Source organism: Schistocerca piceifrons, chromosome 2 (genome assembly GCF_021461385.2).
Source record: "Schistocerca piceifrons isolate TAMUIC-IGC-003096 chromosome 2, iqSchPice1.1, whole genome shotgun sequence".
Classification (NCBI taxonomy): domain Eukaryota; kingdom Metazoa; phylum Arthropoda; class Insecta; order Orthoptera; family Acrididae; genus Schistocerca; species Schistocerca piceifrons.
This window is the reverse complement of record NC_060139.1, coordinates 1099107551-1099134904: the sequence shown is the minus strand read 5'-3', so window position 1 is coordinate 1099134904 and position 27354 is coordinate 1099107551. Positions and strand designations below refer to the sequence as shown.

Sequence of the window (27354 nt, the reverse complement as noted above, 5' to 3'; positions counted from 1 at the left end):
AGATAAACTAGAACTAAATAAAAACATTATTGAAATTTCTAGTGACCCAAATGATTTAACTGATTTGGAGAAGCATCTAGAAGAAATGGTACAGCAAAATGTAGATGAAAAAATAGGTACCAACAGTGCTGTTTCTAATACTGTGGACAATACTATTCATAATAAGTGTGGGTTATAGAAATTAGGGAAAGAATTAGAAGACACTAAAGAGGAACTTAGAAGCAAAATATCTTCATCTAACATAGGACTACCATCAGAATTATTAGGAGAATTACAAACAGAAAATGGTGTTAATTAGGCTAAGCAGTTTCCAAAGTTTAAGCTGGAAGGAGAAGTTCATTCACTGTATGTCTTAACAGTATTTTCTATATACGTCTCAGAAATGGGACAATACTAAAAAAATAAATTTTTCACTAGGACATTTGGTTGCTGATACAGTGGTGTGGGGAACAGCTCATTCAGAGGAATTCAAATCATGAGAAAAGGAAAGAAATATACCTAGACAGGCCTATATGTAAGGTGCTATTATAAACTACACCTGAGCAACTGGATTTGATTAACGTAGGGCTTGCCAAAAACTCAGCATACAGGTGGCACTTTGACATCCAGGCTGCTCTCTGTCATCTCTGTGCACATTGCCCCCACATCATGCTGCACTGTCTAATGTTTTCAGATGACAAGAGACAGTGTGTATTGAGTTTCAAGGTCACACCTCTCTTAAATCAGTTAACTTGCACGTCGTGTGTAACCAATCCTCTTCTCTGGGTAATCAGCTACGTCAATCTCCCCAAAAGCTTCTTCTCCGAAGACTATAGCTGATTAAAGGAATTTATTAAACTACTTCTCTATTATTGAAATAATTTGGGTGCTCGTGGAATACTTTTCAGTACAATCACTTTATATTTTCAACTTTCATTGACAATAACTTCTGCAAGCTAACTAAGTCCTTAAACATTAGACTCATTTACACATATTCAAATATGATTGGTTTGATAACCAAATAATTTATGAATATCATACATGTGCCCTGCTTTGTTCACAGCCAAGACATGAAGTAAGTTAAAAGTCTCTAGTCTCAAGCGAGTCCAATATGTGAATGAACATAGAAATCTATATTCAATAGTCCATTAGTCATTATACAATCAACACAAACACTAAAGAGCACAGACTACTACATAAATTTTTCTAGTTCTTCTCGACCCATACATGGAAACTCTGTGGACTGTACAGCAGGTACTTGTCTGCCGCTGTTCGGCCGCTGGGTCCATCTTTTTCTCATAACTGTTTTTCGACCTGCACATACAAATAGGCGATAGGCAGTAGGGCATATTCATTACTCCCACTCGCCTCTAAAATATTGGGTGTTCAAAACGGTGGAAGGCCTAGTGGTTCTAGAATTTACTCCAAAATTCTTGAAGCACTACAGCTGTCTAAGTGGGAACTGCAAATGTGCCTCTTAGACAGCATAGCAGACATGCATAGAACAATGACCAACTTGCTTGAAACTTGCCGTAGTAGGAAGTTCGAAAAACGTAAGCTATGTGGCATGATGAGTGATATTGTATCATTACTGACTGTTGCTACAAGAGACAATAAAAAGTACAAATAAAGTAAAGTTGAGTTTGCAGCTGCATTACACCAGCAATATTGTGTGAGTTACAGTGTTAAGATTTAATGTTCCTACAGTTCAGTTGAGATACAGAGAATGAGGCAAAAATAGTTTCTATACCATACTGTTAGGAATGGGATAAATTTTTGTAGCTATATGCAAAAGGAATAAAAATTATTACCTAGCTTCTGACTCTTCTGACAGTGCTGCACTACAACTCTCAAATGATATATCACAAACAACAAATTTTTTTTATCATTATCTAATTAACTGTGGTTCACTGAAGACATAATAAAGTTGATATCTGGTACAAATTGTCGGCAAATTGAAAGGCACAGACAGTGTGACAGATTGTCATCACTGAGGCTGCCATGTAATCGTGACGTATTTAGTTTCATTACTGAAAACAATCTTTCATAAACATAAGCTGATCCAGACAGGATATCGCTTTTGCAGCCTTGTTATGGAGACTTCGAAACTCTTGCCGTGGATAACATTTGAAGACTTCCTGGGCAGTTTTAACATAATTGAATTTGTCTTTTAATCTGGAATTACACTACAGATTGGTCATTTCGATTTGCACATGAGCAGTGGTGCTGTCAACTGATATGGCAAATCATCTTGAAAACGTCTCAGAAAGAGATGTGAGGTTGGCAGTGTCCTGGACACGATTTGAAAACTGTACCTGTATTTCTTCAAACACCTAAACGAATTGTTCAAAATGCGCATTTTCTTTAAACCAGAGAGCTTAGGGAAATGGGCACTGTTCTTTTTCAGAAATTGTCTTTTCCACAACGTAATTTTCATTTTAAATACATCTACCTTTCCTATTAAGTCACATGTTAATTGCTTTGCACCATGCATGTCATATTGAGATTGTTCAAGTGAGCAGTTAACTCAAAATGCGAGGTTGGAAATCGATTCTGGATCTTCTAATGTTGGCGTCTGTTTTCCTTTTTCTTTCATAAACTGAACAATAGCAGGACTTAACTCAAAAAAATATTCTGAATATGCCCTCTCAACTTGACCAATGTAATTTGCTGTAGTAAATCACGTCTCTATACTTTTCCTGCAGTTCCATCAAAAACTGTTAACACTGATGAAGTACTAACACATGTAACTTTGGATAATTTACTATTTGGACCACCAGTTTCATGACATGCTTGATCCTTGCAAATTTAGCACAAAATGCTTCCTGATGTACAAAGAAATGAATTCTGTACAAATTGTCTGTTGGTCACTGTAGTTTTTTGCGCAACAATGCTATGAATTCATTTTGTGCCCCCAGTGTCGTTGGCATTCTGTCAGTGGTAACTGAGGCCACCATGTCCCTATTCAGGCCAATGGCTTCAACTGCCTCTTCAACTATTTTCAGCAAGTTGATTCCTCTCATTGTGTCTTTCATTGGCACCAAATCTGGCAGTTCATGTGCCAGACATAAATTGTTGTCGACACCAGTTGTGCCATGTCTGAAATGTTGATCGACTCGTCCAAAGGAACTGAGAATGCAATGAACTTGCTAGAGTTGTCAGTTAACTGCCTGTACACATCCGCTGCCATGACAGCTATGGGGCAAGTTATTGCTTGTTGCTACTTCCAACAGCATCACGAGTGCCTCAACAATGAACATTTCAATGAGCTTGCCAACACTGGAAGGTTTATTACATCTGACTACTTTGTACAGTATTTTGTAGCTTGCTTTCAATGATGGGCAACTACAGCTAGTTGCTGGCTGAAAATAAGATATAACAGAATGGGCTGTAAACACCCTGGATTTCTACAAGCATATACACACAAATACAAACAGCACAAACACAATAATTTTCATTGGTTAGGTTACTCACACTGAGACTGGCCTGACTTGCAACACTACAGCCCTCAGGTCGGCCAACTTGTTTTCTGTTGCATTGCCAACTAAATCTTGAAATTCTTTGTGCACTGTGGTGTAATGCCACTCTATAGCATATCTGCAGTACCTGGTGATTGTGACTGCATAATAGACACTGAGAATTGTCATCCTTCTCTTTGAAAAAGTACTGTAATTCCCGTTCATTTTTAAATGGTCATGACAGTGCAGCATTACACTGCCTCTTTTTGAGTGTGTATGACTTTCCAACAAGTGCTGTTCCTTTATACTTTCTTTAAACCACAAGCAAAGAGTGAGAAATACAAGTGCTGGCACTTCAAAAAATATTACACCTGTGCTGGAAGAGAACCTCTCCTATTGCACTACTACACAGAATGTCACACGATATCGTGTACTCCTGAGAAGGGCTTAGTAAACCTGAGTGACAAGCTAGGCCTCAGCATGCCCACGGCCTGCATATGCTGCACGCTTGGCACACTGTGGCCGGCCTTGGGTTAATGGATGATAATGATAATCGGATTTTCAAAAGTAAAGTAAGAGAATACTTTGTTAGCCACTCCCATAATTTATGGGCGATAATGATGATCGGATTTTCAAAAGTAATGTAAGAGAATATTTCGTTCACAGCTCCCGTAATTTATCAAATTTCTGGTCTCAAGGATGTAAACTCTGCATATCTTAAATAGACAGAAACAAAAGCTGAGTAATAAAAGAGAAGCATCTGAAGTTTTTTCAAAGTAGCTGTTTTTCTCTTAATACAACATACAATTAAGAAAAATAAAGTAATCTAGAAGTAATTCCCATAATAGCTGGTGTTTGTAGATTACCACTAATCACAATTTGTTGTCGATAAATTACACGGAAGCAGCCTGCAGTATCCGATTATCTAAAAAAGAGTGTAAAAAATCCAACACACTAGCAGCAAAACAGATATTTCTTGCAATGAAGTTACTATTTCTAGCTAATATATGACACTAAACATTCATATTTGAGATGAACGTAAGGAAATGAACAACGAAGAGAAAAAGAAAAGTTACTTTTGGTTGACTGAGGGAAATAATAAACATTGTAGTGTTACATAGCACTCCAGAGGTGTGACTTGTATCCCTCTGTCTTCTTACTGATAAATGACTCTCGTGAATGACAACTGTACATGAAGGTATAGTAGTCGGGATTACAGATAGCGTGCGGGCCCGTTATTTTATATTGGATGCGGCGTAATTTACTGAGGCACGACGAGTGTCTTCAAGCAGGACGGTGAGTGTGGCAACTTTGGGAGAGGAAATACCTGCTAGTGTGTGAATATATAAGATGTGAGGATTGACAAACTACTTTGAAGGGGTGCAGAAGCCCTAAGAAGATACATGAGGTCTGTTCAAAAAATTCCAGAACATTCATAATTTCATGAGAATGGTGTGTTGGAGTGACATGTGGCTGGCACTCCTGCATGCACCTGTATTTAAGGTGTAACTGCCAGAAGTTTTATTGTTCTGTGTCTGTTAGTTACTGTTCAGTGCTGTATTGAGCAGAATGATTTGTCGTACAGTCTGCCAATTCCAAGATGCCAGAGTTAGAGGAGCAACACGTCTGCATTAAATTTGAGGAAACCTTTACAGAGACACACCAAATGGTGTAGGAAGCCAATGGTAATGCGTTCTTAAACCACACTTGGTGTTATGAATGGCTCCCACCGTTTACATATGGGCAACGGAAGTTAAAGATGAGCCTCATTCAGGATGCCCTTCGGCATCTGCTGATGGTGCTCGTGTCAGGAACATCAGTGAAGTTCTGCATGCCAATCAAAGACTGACTATACAAGAGATTGCAGAAGAATGTAACATTTCAGTTGGATCATGTCATGAAATCTAGACACAGCATCTCGGAATACATTGTGCAGCTGCGAAGTCAAAAGGCTCACGAGTCGAGGCCAGGAAGACCTTCGCCTCGCAACTTGTGAAGAGCTTTTGGATCGCGCAAATGAGAACGAGATGTTCCTTAAGAGAATTGTAACTGGTGACGAGACGTGGATCTACGGTAATGATGTTGAGACCAATGTTCAATCTTCACAATAGGTCAGGAAAGGTTCTAAAATACCAAAAAATGCTTCCCAGGTCAGGTCAAATGTCAAAGCCATGCTGACAGTTTTCTTTGACTTTGAAGGATTAGTTCATCATAAATTCATGCCATAGCGACAAATGGTTAATTGATGGTACTATCGAGATGTGTCGAGATGCCTGCTAGAAAATGTGAGAAGGGAACGGCCAGAAATGTGACGAGACAATTGCTGACTCTTGCATCGAGATAAACTCCACCGTAGCCGATCACAAGCCCAGTTAAGAAAGGAGGAGGGGGAGGAGTAACACCTCGTTAAAAAACCTCGGTCCACCTAGCCCAGGTGATAGTACCGCGTGAGGGCCCCTCGGCAGGGATACGGCGAAGACCTCAACAGCAGCAAAGGTGGAGAAGTTGGACTTCAGTCCGGTGGAGCTGGCGGAAGAGGCACCTTTTCTGTTTGGGTACAAAAAGAGTACAAGTAGCTACTGAACCCCAGAGGGACAGTGTCTGACTCATGGTGAGTGGCTGAATTTAGGCTGGGCATCCTACTGCCTATGTGGAAAGTAACGGGAAACTAACACATTACATTTCCAAGCAGTACATAGTATATCTCATCATGTGAAAGATTCCAGAATTAAAACTTCCCCTCATTCGGATCTCCGGGGGGGGGGGGGGGGGGGGGGGGAACACATTGAGCGTAGATGTATATGAAAGGAAGAAAGGGACAGTGAAGGGAAGAAAGATATGGATTAGAACATGGAATGTGAGGACACTACTGTAAGCAGCAAAGCTAGAGAAGGCAAAACAGGAGATGAAAAGGAACAGATTAGATGCTCCTGGCTTGTGTGAAATGAGAGGGGGAGAGAATGGGGAGATAGAAAGTGGAGATTATAAGCTCTTTTACTCAGGGGAAATCAAGAGTGGTGAAAACGGAGTAGGAATATGGATAGGGCAAAAGTTGAAAAATAAGGTAATGAAGGTACACTATATTTATGGAAGACTGATGATGATACGACTGAAGGGTAGTTCAAAAGATTTGGTATTAACAGGTATATATGCCAACCAGCCAGCATAGAGGTGAGGAAGTGGAAGAATATTATGAGAAAATACAAGAACTCATCGAGAAAGAAAATAGAAATGCCTGCGTTATCATCATGGGGGACTGGAATGCAGTGATGGGTGAAGGAAGAGATGAAGATGCGGTAGGAAAATTTGGATTAGGAATAAGAAATGAGAGAGGTGAATGACTAATTAGTTTCTGTGAAGAAAATGCATTAGCACTGGGCAACACATTATTTGAACACCACAAAAGGAGACGTTACACATGAATATCAAATTTGAATAGGGAAAGATATCAGTTGGACTACATCCTGATAAAAAAAGGTTTAGCAACTGTTTGAAGAATGCTAAAGCTTATCCAGGAGCAGATATAAATTCAGACCACACCTTAGTAATGGGAGAAATACAAGTGAAGTTGAAAAAAGTCTGGAGAGGTAAAGCAAAGGAAAGGCTAAATATAGAAAGACTCAAAGAGGTATGAAAGGTATCAGATTTGGATAACAGATTTATGGAATGATGGCAAAGAGGTAGTGTTGATGAAAGTGTTAATGACAAATGGATAAAAATGAGGGAAGAACTCATGGACTCAGCCAAAGAAGTACTAGGAATTAGAGTATCCCAAAGCAAAGAATGGATAACAGAAAACATGTTGAAAAAGATGGTAGAGTGGAGAAAGTGGAAAAGTGTAGAAACTGAAGAAGGGAAAAAGAGGTACAGGAAACTGAATAATGAATTAAGAAGAGAAAGTGAAGAAGCAAGAGAAAAATGGATGAAACAGAAATGTGACGAAATAGAGAAAATGGAGAAAGATGGAAAGTATGAAAGGATGTATAGACTGGCTAGTGAGATAGTTTTTGAACGTAAAAGAAAGAGGAATAATATGGAAATAGCAGAAGAACCACAGGAGGTTTTGAACAGATGGCAAGAATATATTGAATGTCTGTATAAGGGGGATAAAATGCAAAGCGAAATTATGGTTGAAGAGGAGCAATATGTTCTGGAAGATGGAAAGGGTTTTACCATCGTGGAAGCAGAGGTAGAAAAGGCGCTGAAGGAGATGAAGAATAGGAAGGCATGTGGAATTGATTATTTGCCAGCAGAACTGCTGAAGCATCTGGGAAACAAGGCAAGAAAAGAAATAGTCAACCTCTGTAACGGGATAGATGACAAAGGGGAATGGCCTGAGGACTTCCTTGCAACAGTTATGATACCAATAGAGAAAAAGAGAAACACTAAAAAATGTGAAGAGCACTGGACCATCAGTCTAATTTCTCATGCAGCTAAAGTTTTGCTGAGAGTGTTGAATAGAAGGCTATATGGCAAGCTGGATAGAGGGATTGTAGAGGAGCAGTTCGGATTTAGAAGAGGAAAAGGAACAAGAGATGCTATTGGTCTGCTAAGAACTATAGGGGAAAGATATATGGAAAAAAGTAGAGAAATCTTTGCTGTTTATATAGATTTAGAAAAGGCTTTTGACAGAGTTCAGTGGAACAAGCTGATGGATGTTTTGAAGAGGAAAGGAGTAGATTGGAAAGAGAGACGAATGATACAGAATCTGTATTTACACCAGAAAGTAAGGATAAGGATTGGAAATGAAATGTCAGAAGGAAGCAGCATTGGAAGAGGTGTTGGACAAGGTTGTTGCCTTTCCCCGCTGTTGTTTAACATATACCTTGAAGAGATTATTGCAAAAAGCTTAGATACGAAAAGTGGAATATGTATTGGTGGAAAGAGAATAGAATGTATAAGACTTGCTGATGACATGGTATTAGTGGCAGAAAGTGAGAGGACAGTGAATAACATGCTGAAAGATCTGAACGAAGCTTGTGTGGAATATGGGGTGCAAATAAACACAGCAAAAACAAAGAGATTGGTCATCAGTACAAGATGCAGACTGACCAATATTAAAATAGGACAATCTATCATTAGCCAAATAAGTGCATTTAAATATCTTGGAAGCACAATAACTGAAGAAGTGAGATGTCACCAGGAGGTGAAAACTCGAATTGCCATAGAGAAGGAGGCATTCAACAGAAAGAGGAGACTCTTATGTGGCAAATTAGATAAAGAACTAATGAAAAGGCTAGGTAAATGTTTTGTCTGGAGTGTGGCACTATATGGGGCAGAAACATGGATGCTGAGACGAGAGGATGAAAAAAGTTTAGAAGCATTTGAGATGTGGATGTGGAGGAGAATGGAGAGAATAAGCTGGATGGAAAGAGTGAATAATGACAGAGTATTGGAATGGGTTGGTGAGAGAAGATGTCTGCTGAAGGTTGTAAGACAAAGGAAAAAGAACTGATTGGGACATCCATTGAGAAGGGAGTGCTTGCTAGCAGATGCTTTGGAAGGATTGGTTTGTGGGAGAAGACTGAGAGGAAGAAGGAGATACAAGATGATAGATGACATAAAGGGAAGAGGAAACTATGCAGACCTGAAGAGGATGGCAGAAGACTGGACAGCTTGGAGAACTACCATGTGAAAACCTGCGAACACTGATGATGATCTTGATGACGCATCAAGATAATGGACCCACACATTCATCCCCGTCGGTGCGTGACTATTGTGCAAAAGTGAAATCACTGTGCTGCCTCATCCTCCGTATTCTCCAGACCTGGTCACTGTGGACATGTTTTTATTTCCGAAGTTAAAAACCCCATTGACAGGACAAAGATCTGCAACCATAGATGAGATGAAAGAAAATTCACAGATGAAGCTTCTCCTGATCCAGAAACAGTTGTACAAAGACTGATTCTGGAAGTGGAAATGGCACTGGGAGCTTTGAACCAAGTGTGTAGGAGAATATTTTGAGGGAGACCATGGACAATATGTAAATGGTAAGACTAGAAAAAAATTGTAGACAGAGTTACGGAACTTTCTGAATAGACCTCGTATAATATTAATGATGTTCAGAAAATGACAAATGAAAACTTACATTCATACCGATTCATTCTATTACGAGTTTTTGTGTGGGATGCTGATACTGAGAGAAGTTCAACATTATACATATGATGATGTATACTGTTAACATCAATATACAGCTTCTTAATGCAAAATGAGTCAATATATTATTCAACAAAAATTATAAATACAATGTCGAGTTTTTACAAATGACAAGTCTCTTGAGGGTATGACTGAAAAATATAAGGAAGTAATAAAGAATCTGCATGGAATAACGCACGTCCAACAAATTAGAACACTATGTTTGTGGCATCCTAGTGCAGGGCCTAGGGCCAGATTATTGTTGTAAAAGTAGCACAAACTCATATTGCATTGCAAATGTATGGATATCAAGAAAAGTGAGAAAGGAAAGAAGAATTATCTACAGAGTGGTAATAAAGATCACTGAATGAAAATAGCTGAGTAGAAAAAAATTATTTTATGTTACAAATTATTGTCAAATTGTTCTGTTGCCCCAAGCAACCAGATAATTAACTGATCAATGAGGGGAACTGCGCATCATCACCTTCCCTCCCTCACATAAGTACAGTCCAGCCACACAGGAGCTCTCCTCTCATCACTCAGTACTACCCAGGACTGCAGTAACTGAATCACATCCTGCTACAAGGTTTCGACCATCTCCGGCCGTGACCTCTAATGAGCGTCCTCCCACCCATCCCACAGGGACATCCCACTGACCATCCAATCTATGTAATATCCTTGTCCATCCCTTTCCAACCCTACTCCCAATACCCTTATCCTATTTTTCTACTGACTTAGTTGTAACCCCTGTGCTGCATCCTACGTAGGTGGCCTGTCTGCACCAACGGCCACCACCAAACTGTGCCCGAGAGACGGCTGGAATACACAGCTGCCGAGCATGCTGCCCGGCACTATGTGCTCGACTTTGACTGCTTCGTAGCCTGTCTCATCTGGATTCTTTCTACAAGTGCCAGATTTTCTGAACTGCAAGGTAAGAACTTTCCCCACAACTTATCATTCAGTCACATAACACCCTCAGCTCGAAGTTTGACAGTTCCCAATCTCCAATTGCCACTGTCCCCATACCAGCTACCACTCCATCCCAACACACGAATTCTTTTCTGTCACACTGCATAGGTCTTTCGCTTTCTCTAATTATCTCTCCTCCCCTTTGTTCCACCCCACCACAGCCACAGCACCACAATGCTGCACCCAGCAGCTAGTATCCTGTCCACACCACATCCCTGCACGCCCCTACTGGCCCCAAAACTCCTCTGTATCCCCATTTTCTGCCCCAGCGAAGGCTGAAATTGTTGCTCAGATGCAGACACAGTTGGCTTTTAGTGCCCAGAACTACATTATCCATGAAGCTATAAGTTGTCATCACGTGAATGTTTGTGAGTTTTGTTGTCTGTCTGACGAAGGACTTTGTGTGATGGCAGAATAACATCTAGCAATGTGTCACTCGACAGCACCTCCCTGTGGTGAGCAGCATTCCATAGTGTTGTCATATATGTAAAGTTTAAACAACAAACTAAAATTATGGATATCAACAATATCTGAGGCAAAGGAAGAGCACCACTGTAAAAGGTGTGGTTTAACATCACTTTTAGTAAAGTGAAGTGTTATCCAACAATTACTGGTCGACAAATGATGATCACCATGCTTGGCACTAATTAATTTGTTTGGAGTTGTAACGCGTTTGGAAGTTGTATCATTTGTGAATGCATACTGGTCCTGACAGATGCTGCGAATATCTGAGAAGTGGCTATGCAATCACGTACTCGTTGGCTGGGCAGTTGACATCCTGGCTCAGAGAAAAGGAGTGTGCTATCAAATGCCACAACAATCGCACTTACATCAGAGAAGAAAAAAGAAGAGTCATTCTGTTGTTTACACTGTACAAAACTGCCAGATCAATATATGGTCACAAATTGTAAATAAGTGTTGCCTTACTTATGATATTGTAACTGAAGACACAATACAACTGCACTGAACAGAGGAGTTTTCTATTATTTTGGGTAGATGGAGTTGAGAATTGGTTAAATCTTTCTGATTCCACGACAGGAGCAGTTGCAATGGTAAAAAAGACACATAAAGAATAAATTCACTATTTGTCTGAAAAGTATTTCAAGAGGCATGTGTTCACAGTTTACGAGAAAGGGTACTTGCAATCTAAAACACTACATTCTGGTGCCTGTTGCAGAAACCACAATACTTTTGTGTTGGAAATAGAATAAAACTTGTACAAGAAGAAATATTAAAACATCAGGAGGAAATTAACAATTCTGAATGAAGATTGCACTGACAAATGTCTATAGCAACTGGGTTAGCAGTCAAAATTATCTTTTAGTGCACAACACATTATGAGTACTACAGTTAAAGAGAATTAAGAAGAATTGCTTTATCAGTGAATAATATTCAAATCATTTGAGATTGGTTATGTCACAGGAGTCTATGAGTCAGATGATAGTCGACAGCAACTTCAAAGAGCTACTGCTGTTTTGTCAGATCTGCAAATATGACACATGATAACTAACAGCATCAGCATTAGCTGCTCATCTAGAAATGATAGTGCAGTCTCACTGAGTTTGTGTAACACAGTTCTAGTAGCATTGTGATGCAGCAGGCAGCTGTACTGAATTTGATGAGCTGTATTGGGACCAAATTGATTTTTGTTTGGTGACAGTGCATGTATCATGCAGTTGAAGTTGATTTTGTTTTCCAAAAAAGATACTAATGAAGTCATCCAAGTTCTAACAATTATTGGTGGGAAAAAATTAATTATAAACTTATTATCACTGTCGCTATATGCCCTTACTGATTAGGAGTATGGGGCAATGCCTAGAAGAAATTTTCAGAACATTTAATGCACATAATCACATACAGTTGATGTCCCTGAGACATACTGAGTCTCACCTTGATCTACAGTAATGATGTAGGTGGAAAAAATGAATTAAAATTTGTACCAGTGCCGGGATTCAAACCTGGGTCTCCTGTCAATAGGCAGATGCACTAGCCTGTCACTGCAGCTACCACACCTGCTACCCTTGTCCATATCATAGATAAAGGTGAGACTCAATATGTCTCAGTAACATCAACTGATACAATTAATATATTACCTATGCCTGATGTACATGCACAACTAATCCCATTTCACTAATTGCTAAGGTGCTATTTCAATACTGGAGAGCCTTGGGAATAGTGATGCAAGTTTAAAAGGTGAATAGTAATGGGGTGAGCCACAAGTCGGAATTTGTATGTTGTATCAGGGAGGGAAATGTACTAGGGTAATCTGTGCAGTTATCATAACCGTAATGCCAATGTGGTGTAATGTCTAGTGCATCTGCCTAATACATATGAGACCCGTGTTCAAATCCTGGCACGGTTATAATTTAATTCACTGTTTTGGTATACATCATTATCATTTTAACACACAGTTTTAATAAGTTAATACAAGCTTAGATACTACCAAAGCAAGTATGAAAGCCCAGGGAAACAAGTAAAGGTCCAAATTTAATACTAGAATAGATAGCAATAATGCTGACTTGGTAGAACACTTAAAGAGTCAAGGTGATTAATTAAGAATCAAGTTACATACCAGAAACTTGACCAGGGTAGTAGTGATTCTCACAAAGAAGAGTTGGAAATAATAAACAAGTATGTAAGTTACCATCAGCTGTCACCTTTATCTGGGGAGTACATACTGAGGTGATTAAACAGTGAGACTTACAAACCAAGTTAATGAACAATGCTATGATGTAAATAAGGATTTCAAACAGATTACAGATTTCACTAACAGGAATTTAATGAGGTATATAAACAAATATCAGGCATGGAAATCAGATTAAATGTATCACAGCAAAATAAAGTTCCAGATGGGTCTGCAATCTTAGGCTCTACTCTTCTGGTTTGGAAGAGTATGTTAATGATTTAACTAAACAAAAGGTACAGGAATAGATTGATGTCTCATTTCTGAACCAACACTGGTAGGACACAAACAGAATTCCAGAAGCTTTGGGATAAACAGGTAAAACTAAAGATACTTTGGAAAACACTGTTGATCCACTCCTCAAGAACAGATGCAACAATTGAAAAATTAATAGCGGTAGTCAAATATTCATTCAAAAATATGACAACCTGATACTAATTTAATGTTAAGTGTAATGTTAAAGAAAAGCTAGCAACAAGTAATAGCAATTTAGTACTGGACATTTTATAGATAGAATCTACCACAATAAATAAACCCAGTGAGTTACATTCTGATATAGCTGAACTGTCTGATTTTGTTATAAATCAATAAAATACTTCCCACAACAAAGCTATAATACAGAATCAAAGAAAAATTCAGACACAAATATCAGTTTATATTTTAGAACAACATAAACAATTAAGTGATGTTATCATTTAATGTTCCACTTCACAACTCTGGTGGAACATAATGACTGTCTAGTTGAGCAGAATTTTCTGCCAAGTATTATGTTACTGGTTAATATACCTCTTTTATTAGAGGATGTTTGCAATAAGTCTATCTGAGAAAGATTACTCGCTGCAAATACATAGTTACTATTAAACTGGCGGAACACCTATGTGGCAGAGTTCAATCAACAGTTTCAATAGAACTGTGTAGACTTCAGATGTCTATTAACTACCAGTGTTAACTCACATGACATGCCTGACACTTTCATGAGATTAAGTACCAGCTGGTTACAATTAAACTGACAGTGTTCCGAGCACTGCAGTGTGAGCTGTACACATCAGAGGATGCTGAAACATTACAGGTATGGTTATTAATTAGTGCAATTGTAGAGTATGCTGAAAAAACTAATAGTTCCACTTTCTGCCCCAAGGTGAAAATATGGCACTGTAAGAAGTCAGAATATGAGATGTTTCCTGTTTTGATTTCAGTTTGCTGTTTGTCACTTGGCAACATGTTCTGATTTCTTTTCTGGTGTGACTCTTGGTAACATGTTAAGAAAATTGAAGTTTTCCATTCAAGATACAATGGATATTGAGGAGAGAGACCTCACACTGCTAGTATATTTGTTTTATCACAATAGCAGCAATGCATTGGAGGAACATTGCCAACAGATACAGCTACAAAGAGATGCTGTGTCAATAAATGTGTTATAGAATATCACCAAAAAATTGAAGAAACAGGTCAATTAGGTGGTGCAGCAGGGAGAGGAAGGTGGTTCATTCACATGGCAGTTGTCGATGAAGTTTCTGTAGCTATAGCCGACCGTGCAGCACACACCTCAAATTCCACAGCCAGTGCTCGAGCTGTGTCATGAGAATTGTCTCTCCTGTGGTCAACAGTTCAAAAAACTTTGTGGCACATTTTACTCTGGTACCCCTAGAAAATTCAGAATGTGCACCAATTAAGTCCCAAGATATGGTAAAATGCTATGACTTTGCCATTTTTATGTTGACATACATGGAAAAGGATGACATGTGGCCAGAGAAACTTCTTCGGATGGATAAGGCACATTTTACTCTGCATGGTGTTGTCAATGTACAGAACTATCGCATATGGAGTTCTACTCTTCCACATGTCCTGCAGGAACATTCCCTGCACTCAGTTTATATGTCTTTGTGGTTTCATGAGCTCCTTCATTCTCAGTTCACATATCTTTGAGAAGATGACACCACACGGGCATGTTAAGTGTACAGTGACATCTGCACGTTATAAGGACCTACTCGTGCAATACATGATTCCAGCTTTGCAAGAACACAGCTGTGTCCACAGTGTTATTTTAATGCAAGATGTGATGACAAAACATGTATCTTGCCAGACGAAAGATTTGAATTGAGAAACTTTTGGTAATGATCTCATCTTCTCTAGGGAATTTTATAAACATATCTAAAAATGTCTATCAACATGCCAGCACTTTTGTTTGGTAAGTTACATCATCTTTGTTTTTAGATATATTTTCCCATGTGGAATGTTTCCCTCTATTATATTCATATCATGAATTTTATAAACATACGGCCTTACAGATCATCTGAGCTAAATCTATGTGACATCTGTTTGTGGGGATATCTGAAAGATCGTGTTTATCAGGGATGTATCCAGACTCTTCCTGATCTGAAGGATAGCATACAATAACATATTGCTCTAATTTACCGGATACGCTGATACGCTGTGAGCAACTGTCAACCATGCCCTGTTACGGATGGAGCATGTTGCTAATTCGAGAGATTGTGCTGAATACACATTGTAATGAAAGCACTGTTATCACACATTTCATTGTTCCTGCCTCTCTTCCAGCATCCAAGCCTTATCTTGACAGCTTACAGCATCACATCATCACTTGATGGTGGAAAGTGGAACTATTATTATTATTATTATTATTATTATTTTCCTCCCACACATCCTCCACGAGTGCACCAATAATGAACATACTTATGGTGCTGAGGATTCTGCGATGTGTACAGCCCACACCACAGCACTCAGAACAGTGTCAGTTTAATTATAACTACCCTGTAGAAGTGACTTAGTTTTAATACTTATTAGAAGGATTACTTACAAAAATGGCAGACACAGATTTAGCTATTTACTTTTTTACCTTATCTAATGCCAAATTGTGACTTTAAATGTCATACGAAAATTACAAAGAGATGGTAAGGGAGCTGATATGACAACTAATTTGAGTATTAAGTACAGGTACAATGGATTTACCAGTCCTGTTTGTGGTTAGTCCATACATATAGAAAAATGGAAACAAAATACAAATAGTTTATCCTCACAAAATTTTCAGGACTACGCCACACAGCACAAAGTCTAAGTTCGGATTATATGGATGGCATCAGAAGTATTTGTAGACCTCATCTGGAAAGTGGTGCTAACATTATCAACCTTTGTGCAGCACATCATCACAACTACAGTGTGCAGTTTTGTCAGACAGCGGGTGGACAGGGGGAAGGGGAGTAGTAAGCAAACTGTTAGTTTTTGTGCCTGTACTTTCTGTTTTATGTGTAGAGGGCTTAGTTAAGGGCTACTAAGGCTTACTATAGGACAGAAAAGGGATTAGTACTTAGTACACAGATTATATGTGGATGGCTTGTAGTTCATGAAGAATGTAGTGGAGAAACTAAAGAGGCAAATTGTCACTACTTTAATTTTATAATGCTGAAGCATGTTTGAAATGACAAATATTGCCTATTTTTTTATTTAACAGCATTGCAATGATGTTATCTGTCTAAAGATATGGATATATAGTGTAACATACCATTTATGGTAAAGCAATGTGATACCTTGTGTCTACTGGACCAACAAATGATAATTCCCACAGTGACAGGACTTGTTATTAGTTAATTTGCTCTGAATTGCAACTGCTGGGAATTTGTGTCATTTGTGCATGTACACTGGCTCTGGTGGGCGCCATGCGTCTCCAAGATGGGTCAACAGCGGTAGTATTGCTGAGCGTTCTGGTAACTGCTGGGTGGATAGTTATACTGTGCTGTGACGTCGTGTCTCAGGGAAGTGGGTTGTGAATTTCAGATCAATATATGCTTCCAAACTGTGAACTACACGTTGCCTTATGATGCAATATAATTGCATATAACAGAAGAGCTTTCAATTCTTTTTGGTAGTGAGAGTTGAGAATTGGTTAAGGCTTCAAGATTCTAGCACAGGAGAAGTTGCAATGGTGAAGAAGTCCACATGAAGGATAACTAAACTTTTTGTCTGAACAGTACTTTAAGAGGCAGCAGTTCAGAGTTTAAGAATAACAGCACACTCAGTATGAACTGCACAATACTTCAGACACAGGGAACACTTCAACATATACAGTGGAACAGGTCTCATTTAACCTTTCAACATTTCTATTTAAAAAAAAAAAATAATAATAAAAAAATAAAAAATAAAAAAAAAATACTGAAGCTGAGTTACTGAAGATATTTTAAATTTTTATGTGTGTCTACAATTATGGAATTAGAATCCCTTCAAGCAACTACAGATGCTATGACCATAAACATGAAGAATTTAATGATAAGAAAGAGAATTTTCTGCAAAGTTTGGACTGAGGACAAAATGAGAGGTAGATTACAATCCAGAATACAGAATTTTGAAACCAGTGTACTTTAAAAGTGACTAAAAGAGTTTGCAGTGTAATAAAATTATACAGTTACTGAATACACAGACTTACCTGTGATCTTTCATTGTTATCTTTAGTAATGTCTGCATTATCATGCAGACCATAAACTTCAGGTGATGTAATGAGAGGTAAAGTGCGTATGTATTCCAAACATCCCTCTACAATTATGGAATTAGAATCCCTTCAAGCAACTACAGATGCTATGACCATAAACATGAAGAATTTAATGATAAGAAAGAGAATTTTCTGCAAAGTTTGGACTGAGGACAAAATGAGAGGTAGATTACAATCCAGAATACAGACTTTTGAAACCAGTGTACTTTAAAAGTGACTAAATGAGTTTGCAGTGTAATAAAATTATACAGTTACTGAATACACAGACTTACCTGTGATGTTTCATTATTATCTTTAGTAATGTCTGCATTATCATGCAGACCATAAACTTCAGGTGATGTAATGAGAGGTAAAGTGCGTATGTATTCCAAACATCCCTCAATAGAGGTGTCCTGTGGAACATAATAGAGTCCACTGCTGGAAAACGCATACCTACAAAGCATAAAAATTCAAAATGAATAAGTTTATGATTCTGCAACCATATCAAAATCCTCTTTGGCTATTGCACAGAAATTATCAATAACTAAAGCAAAAACATGGAAAACAATGGTATCTTGACAATAAAAAAAACAACTGTTCCTCAGCACTGACATAATACAAGGGTTGGAACTTAAATAGTGGCAACTATTTATTCACAACGGACACAAAAGAGTTACGTGTTTGCACCTGTTACTGTCCTTCAAAGTAGTCACCAGCATTGTGTAGAACCAGTTGCCAGCAATGTGGAAGGCATAGTACACCATTAGTAGAGCCTGTTCTGTTGATGGTGTGAATGGAGCAGTCTAAAGTTATGGTGGTTCTTGTGTAAGACTGTGATGGAGTTATCCTAAAGCATTACATTCCTCCACGGCATACCGTGAATGCATAGTATTACTATTCATTTTTGGAGCATAACCTGTGACCAGCTATGCAAAAGAAGAGGCGACACTGTGCAAACCACCCATCATTTTGCACAACAATGCGCCAGCGCATACAGTGCAAGCTGTGGCTGCTCTGTTCAGTTGATGGGATTGGGAAGTACTGTACTATCCACCATACTTCCCGGGCTTAACTCCCTGTGACTTTGATTTGTTTCTGAAGATGAAGGAACCACTTCGTGGCATTCGCTTCAGAACTGTTCCAGAGATTCAACAGGCAGTAGACCACTCCATTTGCACCATCAACAGAACAGGCTCTGCTAATGGTATACTACATATTCCACATCACTGGCAACGGGTTCTACACTATGCTGGTGACTGCTTTGAAGGACAGTAACAGGTGCAAACATGTAACTCTTTAATATTGGTTGTGAATAAATAGTTGCCACTATTTAAGTTCCAACCCTCATACAATGCAAATGTTTCTATTATTATTATTACTATTATCATTATTTATTCATTTAGATTAATTTCTGCCTTGGAGTTTCATTTCTACAAGGATTTATGCATTAGGCCAACAAGAGATGTCCATCTGTGGATTACTCTTAACACAAATAAAGTAATGACACTCTGAGCAAAGTAAATTTACCTATGACTGTTGCAGGCTGAGATTCACAGCGCAGAATGTCATAACTACATGGTAGCAGGCACGTAACAGACCATCCACATGAAGGATTAATTCACATTACGCAGCTGACAAGCACTCATTTATCTTGTAGCTCAAGCACCAGCAAAATGTTTACACAGACACTCTTCTTTCTCAATCAGTGTCAACATATACTACTCCTATGTTCATCAATTATAGTAATGCATATAGTTCTCAGAACTTTGTAAGTGATTGAACTAATTTTGTACCCCATAAATACATGTCAATGAGAACTGAGAGAACTGATCAGGATATACCTCTAGATCCAATCCAGACATTTCTGTAATGCAGTGGTTAGTACCCATAATGTGACATTATGGACGGATTGCTTTATCGAGAAGAAATATTGACAGACTGCTTCCCAAACCGTACAGCAAAGAGTGTGAGGGGTCAGGTCTTCCACCCTCTTCACTAAATGTATTACAGACGACACAAAGGCTAAATGACTATTAAATAATAGTACTTAATGTACACTTGGGCTTCTGCTGTCACGCGAACAGTGTATAAACTGGTGGTATTAAACCAAAGTCATATGTGGTTGTACAGTACATGAATAGTGCATTGAGGAAATTTTGTAAATAAGAAAACTAAAAAAATACTGCAAGAATCTCAACTGGATTAGCAAGTCTTGGTTTACATAAAAACAAAATACATTCTATGAAAATCATTTAAGTTTCCAAGCCATTATGCTCAGATTTAAGTCTACAAGCGATTATGCTCAGATTCTGATAATGAAGCACACGGCCCATAAAAAGAGTTATGGAAACTGATATACACCGCCAGACAAACAAAGTGAAGCACCCAGAAGACATCGCCAGATGTGTATGTGTACACATCACATGTGGCTTGAAAATGATTAGCGTTGCAATTTTCTGTCACAGGTAGAACTGTCAAAAGAGTGAACTACTGTTGTTTGATTATTGTTGTTGCCACGACCGGTAAGGTATACGAGGGGCACAAACATCATCAGATGTTGGGAGATCACTGCCAAAGACAGAGATGCTGCACAATCACCTAAGACAGCATTATCAGCACTTGACAGTACGTGAAAGGAGGCCGATTGTGAGTCTCCATTTGGATGGCTGGTCAAATTGTGCAATATCCAGATTTCTGCTGTAATTTGATGAAACAGTGTTGGACTACACGGGAAAGTGAGGACAGGCCTACCTGTGGTCAAGGTTTGACCATGTACGGCAACTGTGAGAGAGGATTTCAATATTGTTTACCGAGCACATCATAACCCTTCACATCTGTGTGTGGCATCAGAAAACAAATAATGGACTCTCTGCAACATTCTGTGTCATCCCGCACAATGGTTGGAGATTAGCAGCAGCGAGACTACTGCCTCACGTGTAGAACACCATCAATAACACGACACAAACAGCTGCATTTCAAACGGTGTCACGCACCTGAAGCTCGGACTGGTAACGGATGAGTTGTATTGTGTTAAGCAACAAACTGCGAATCTGAACTAACCTGGATGACCACTGTCAGTTGTTAGGACAGTAATCTGGGATGAGGTCCCTTTCTTCCAATGTTTTGGAGGGGGACATAGTGTCTCAACCCAGGAAGTTTCATTTCACTTTCGTTTTTTATCAGGCAGTGTATGATAGGAAATCACATTTCACTTTAGCCCTTAAGTCCCACTGATACAAAAAAAAAAAAAAAAAATATATATATGAAGAAATTTGCAAAAAGTAAAGAACCAGTTGTTTTAAAGTGGTGGTTTCACTTTGGAATATAATTTAAAAATTTTTCACAAAATTAACCTTTATTATAATGGTAAGCAACAAATACAATAAATTGACAGAAAATAAACTACCAATTGTTTTAAGCATCTGGTTTCACTTTAGGACAACTGGAACATACAGTCTTCAACCACCCATTTCCTGTGATATATTTGAAGGCACTTTTCCTAGATTGAATCCCACATCTCGAAACTCCCGTGAAGTCATAACACCTAAAACAAGTTATAGTCCTAACTAACGAGCAAAAAATGTGCCGAAAATGCAAGAAATTTCTAACGAGAGTAGATACTTTCATTTTGAAACCATTTATAAAAGCAGTAGCAAAAATTCAAATTTACATTAAAATAAATTTCCATGTACTTACTTTCACTGTCAATGATATTTTCAATATGATAACCATATGTCACAATCTCTTACAATCATGTAGCACAGTCTCTGCACCGACCATTGCTTTGAACACTGTAAATGACTACTACAGTGCAGTACACACACAGAAGTACTTCAATGTACCACAAGATCAATATGTCTTGGAATTGTGTCAATGGTTTCATGTAAAACGTACTAGTTTTGAGAAAAATTACATGCAGATTTTGATTTCTTCTGTGGAAGAAACTGATTACAAACACCTTCACAAGCTGCGACATATCATCCATGTTTCCACACAATTATCTTAACCTAAGAATGGTGCATTATAGTATATGTAATAGTGAACTTTGACAAATTTGCGTGTTCCAGCTACTGTCAGTAGCTTTTTCATTCACATCCTACTTTATAAGTTTTAACCTGACAAACAGAACAACAAAATCCACACAGGATAGATTAATAATGTCTGTGAACTGCATTTCCTTATGGGTTTCTGCTAAGATTGCACCAGGTTTTATAAGGTCACTTCCTTTTATGGTGGGTACTTCATTAGGAAGGGGATGGGGGGAGAGATTTCACAACCAGGACTGTGTGCCATTATGCTTTTTCTTTGTGTTTGAGATCCCTAGCACATACTAACCTTATGTGCAACAAGATGCCTTTTGTTGAATTATTTCATTGTTTTTACAACCCTCAACTAAATATAATAATTCAGATCAATTTGAAAGTTTAACAGAACCACTTTCATGAGGCTTATATTTAGTCATCTTTCCAGGAAATTCAAAAACAGTTTTTCAGTTTCCTATTATTTATATTTACTAGGAAAGTTAATTCATTCCACTCACTGATAATTAAACCTAAATTTGAGGTGTGATCAAAAAGTAATGAGCATTTTTGTTTTTCTTAAAGAATCTTTATTTATTCATCATCAACTCTTTCACATTCAAAGTAACTTCCCTCAGCTTTACTACAACTTTTTTTCCAAACTTGAATGCACTTCTGGAACTCACTTTTCATTATGGTGTTTGGAAACTTCACTCACTCCATCTTCAGGCCACGAGTGGCCTACAGAGACCATCCGACCACTGTGTCATCCTCCGTGGAGTATGTGGATAGGAGGGGCGTGGGGTCAGCACACCGCTCTCCCAGTCGCTATGATGGTGCTACTATTCGGTCGAGTAGCTCCTCAATTGGCATCACGAGGCTGAGTGCACCCCAAAAAATGGCAACAGTGTATGGCGGCCTGGATGGTCACCCATCCAAGTGCCGACCATGCCCGACAGCACTTAACTTCGATGATCTCATGGGTACCAGTGAATACACTGCGGAAAGGCCATTGCCGTTCGGAAACTTCAGAGATTCTATTGTTATCTCATCAGTGGTGCCAAAACAATGTGCCTCGATGGTTCTCTTCAGCCTTGGCAATTGAAAGAGGTCACAGGGGTACATGTCCAGCAAATATGGCAAGTGAGAACCACAACAGTTCTGTTTTTTGACAAAAAATCATGAACAGATATTGAGACTTGAGCAGGAGCATTATTGTGATGTACAGGGTGACACAGAATAACAGGAATGTTTGAAATGAGTAGTGGCAGCCATGGACAGGTGGCAGCACTGCGGGTTTGTGACAGTTAGCGAGTAGACAGTCCACCATTTCAGTAATCATGAATCAGTGGAATGGACAACAGTGTGCGTTAGCGATAAAAATGTTTTATAAAAACAAAGATAGTCTGGTTAGTGCCACAGAGGGAGTTTCAACATTTTTATAATTTAGGACATCAGGATGACGTACCATTGAAACACACACTAAAATGTTGGATTAATAACTCTGAAGAGACTTGATCTGCCCTCAAGAAGAAACCAACAGGATGACCAAGAAGTGTGCATTCTCCAGCAAAACATTGATGTTGTACACAAGACTGTCTTATGGAGCCCATGGCATTCAGTTCGAAGCAAGCAGCACTGGTTGGAATGTCCCGGGAGAGTGTTTGCAGAATTATTCATCTTAATTTAAAATTTCATCCATACAAACTGCACATGGAGCAACAACTGAAGGGCAATGATTACCAGTTACAATTAGCATTCTGTCAACAAATGATAACAAAAATAAACAATAACGATGAATTTCTAAATAAGTTGTGGATGTCAGATGAGGTACATTTTCATCTTACAGGTTACTGAACTACCACTACTGGGCAAACACAAATCCTAATGACATTCATGAGTGCCCTTTCCATGCTAGTAAAGTGACGGTATGGTGTGGTGTTTCATCACATGGGATTATCGGACTGTATTTTTTCGAAAATGAACAGGGAAACACAATAACTGTGACTGCTGATTGTTATGTGGAGATGTTACGAACTTACATTACACCTGCATTGAACAACTTTTCAAACGTTCAAGAAGACTGGTTGCAACAGGACGGAGTGACATCACACACTGCATGGCAATCAATGGCATATGTGTGAGAATTGTTTGGCAACCGTCTGCTCTCATGATTCAGTAAATTTCCCTGGCCCCCTAGTTTGCCAGATTTATCCATTTGTGATTTTTTCTTGTGGGGCTACCTCAAGAGCAAAAGTCTACATGACATGACCAAGAACGCTGGATGAGTTAAAACAGAGAACTGGGGATGCAATTCACAGTATCCCAGTTGAGATGTTGCAGCAGTCAATGAGGAATCTCAACAGCAGATGTCACGAATGGATTCTTACGGGAGGGCGCCATCTAAAGGACGTAATTTTTTAAAAATGATAAATGCCATTGGTGTTTCATAAATGGCAAAGTTGTAAGGTTTCAATTACTATGAATGAAATTTCTTTTCTTCATCACTTCTAGTTTTATTGGATTGTGGAAATGTTCCCATTTTTCTGTGTCACCCTGTACTTTCTACGAGTGATTTTGCCACAATTCTGTTTGTTTTCTTCAGATTGCTAACGCAAACAGTACAAAACAGGCAAGTAATATTCCTTATTGCCCATACAACCTTAAGGGAGGAACTCATGATGCACTCTCACATTGTAATCAAAGAAAATAGTGAGTAGAACCTCCACATTTGATCAAATATGTCAAACATTTTTTGGTCCTGGTTCTTCAAAGAAGTTTCCGTTGGGACAATTGGGCCTCAGTTTTGACATCATACCTATACATCCATGTTTTGTCACCTGTTATAACATTCTTTAGATATTCTGATTCATTGTTGACTTCATTCAGCAATTCCTGAGCGATATCTACACGATACCGTTTTTGGTTGAACTTCAATAACTTTGGTACCTGCTGCACGTTTTGTGCCCAAACCATGTGAAAAGAATTGCCTATCATGAGTCACAGGATATGCCAACATCATCAGCAACCTCACTTAAGGTGATTTTGCAATTTACCAGAACCACTTTCTTTACTTGTTCCAATTGCTGATGCGCTAGGGCTTCCAGGACGATTATCAACTTCAACATCTTCTTGACCTTTTCTGAACATTTCTATTACTCATAAGCTCTAGTCTTACTCACAATATGAGGTTCATTCAAATGAAACCTGATCAGTGCATCTACCTTTGTCTTACACGTAAGGTGGCACCACGTAACTGCAGGTACGGTGGCGCCATCTATTAGTAGAGAGACTGACATGTGTGTCCACCGTCTGATGTTGCAGAGCACCAATGTCGTTTCACACCAAAGAGAAGGTGGTCACACAAATTATCGTCCACTACCAAATTTGCAGGTAAGTAAGCAGGAACAACGAGAAGTGATTTGATTTTTGGTGGTGGAGGAAGTTGGAGGCAGTGAAATGTATCGACGGAGAAGGCTCTGTACGGTCAGTACAGTCTGCGTGGAATAGTGCAATAGAGTCACTGGAAGATGATGCTCGTCCCGGACAGGCTCATCGTGTCATCACACTGGAAATGGTTGTGGAAGCAAATGCTTTAGTTTTGGACAACTGCAGAATCACCGTGGATGAGATCCATCGGTTACTGGATATTAGCGTGGACACTGACCACACCACAATGCATCAGCACTTGAACTTTTGAAAAATATGTGGGCAGCAGGTTCCCCACCAACTGACTGCCGAACAGCGCAATACACGAGTGGCACTGTCTTTGAGTCATCTGCAGTGTTATCACGAGGAGGAATAAGACTTCTATTGTGTATTGTCACAGGCGATGAAACATGGTTGTCACCATTTTGAACTGGAACACAAGTGTCAGAGCAAGCAATGGAAACATGTGACTTCACCACCTTCAAAGAAATGAAAGACAATGCACACCAGTTCTGGTATCTACATCTACATCTACATCCAAACACCAAAAGCCACCTGCGTGTGGCGGAGGGTAGCTTGAGTACCTCTATCGGTTCTCCCTTCTATTCCAGTCTCATACTGTTTGTGGAAAGAAAGATTGTTGGTATGCCTCTGTGTGAGCTCTAATCTCTCTGATTTTATCCTCATGGTCTCTTCACAAGATATACGTAGGAGAGAGCGGTATACTGCTTGACTCCTCGGTGAAAGTATGTTCTCAAAAGTTCAACAAACGTCAATGCTGAACTACCGAGCGTCTCTCTTGCAGAGTCTTCCACTGGAGTTTATCTATCATCTCCATAATGCTTTTGCAATTACTAAATGATCCTGTAATGAAGAGCGCTGCTCTCTGTTGGATCTTCTCTATCTCTTCTATCAACCCTATCTGGCACAGATCCCACACCGGTGAGCAGTATTCAAGCAGTGTACTATAACCTCAAGAAGTGTACTATAACCTACTTCTTTTGTTTACGGACTGCATTTCCTTAGGATTCTTCCAATGAATCTCAGTCTGGCACCTACTCCCAGATAATTTATGGAATTAACTCCTTCCAGTTGCTGACCTGCTATATTGTAGGTAAATGATAAAGGATCTTTCTTTCTATGTATTCACAGCACATTACACTTGTCTACATTGAGATTCCATTGCCATTCCCTGCACCGTGTGTCAAATAAAATGGCTCTGAGCACTATGGGACTCAACATCTGTGGTCATCAATCCCCTAGAACTTAGAACTACTTAAACCTAACTAACCTAAGGACATCACACACATCCATGCCCGATGCAGGATTCGAACCTCTGACCGTAGCGGTCACGCGGTTCCAGACTGACGCGCCTAGAATGGCACGGCCACACTGGCCGGCTCACCATGTGTCAATTCATTGCAGAACTTCCTGCATTTCAGTACAATTTGCCATTGTTACAACCTCTCAATATACTACAGCATCATCCGCAAAAAGTCTCAGTGAACTTCCAATGTTATCCACAAGGTCATTTATATATTTTGTGAATAGCAACAGTCCTACGACACTTCCCCACGGCACTCCTGAAATCACTCTTACTTTGGAAGACTTCTCTCCATTGAGAATAACATGATGCGCTCTGTTATCTAGGAACTCTTCAATCCAATCACACAATTGGTCTTATAGTCCATATGCTCTTACTTTGTTCATTAAACAACTGTGGGGAACTTTATCAAACGCCTTGCGGAAGTCAAGAAACACGGCATCTACCTGGGAACCCGTGTCTATGGCTCTCTGAGTCTCGTGGACGAATAGCATGAGCTGGGTTTCACATGATCGTCTTTTTCAAAACCCATGCTGATTCCTACAGAGTAGATTTCTAGTCTGCAGAAACGTCATTATACTCAAACACAATACATGTTCGAAAATTCTACAACTGGTCGATGTTGGAGAAATAGGTCTATAGTTCTGCACAACTGTTTGACGTCCCTTCTTGAAAATGGGGATGACCTGTGCCCTTCTCCAATCTTTTGGAATGCTACGATCTACTAGAGACCTACGGTACACCTCTGCAAGGAGGGGGCAAGTTCCTTCATGCACTCTGTGTAAAATCGAGCTGGTATCCCATCAGGTCCAGCGGCTTTCCTCTTCTGAGTGATTTTAATTGGTTTTCTATCCCTCTGTCATCTATTTTGATATCTA

The 27354-nt window shown here is 39.1% G+C and overlaps 1 protein-coding gene across 1 annotated transcript in view; it reads right to left on the bottom strand.

Annotated features, from left to right (window-relative positions):
• LOC124776158 (dynein axonemal heavy chain 3) overlaps nt 1-27354 on the bottom strand; it is a 1197897-nt gene that overhangs the window by 124968 nt on the left and 1045575 nt on the right. The window contains exon 61 of the mRNA XM_047250998.1: nt 17998-18157. Within this exon, the coding sequence (XP_047106954.1) occupies nt 17998-18157 (160 nt within the window). The remainder of the gene's footprint in view (nt 1-17997; nt 18158-27354) is intronic.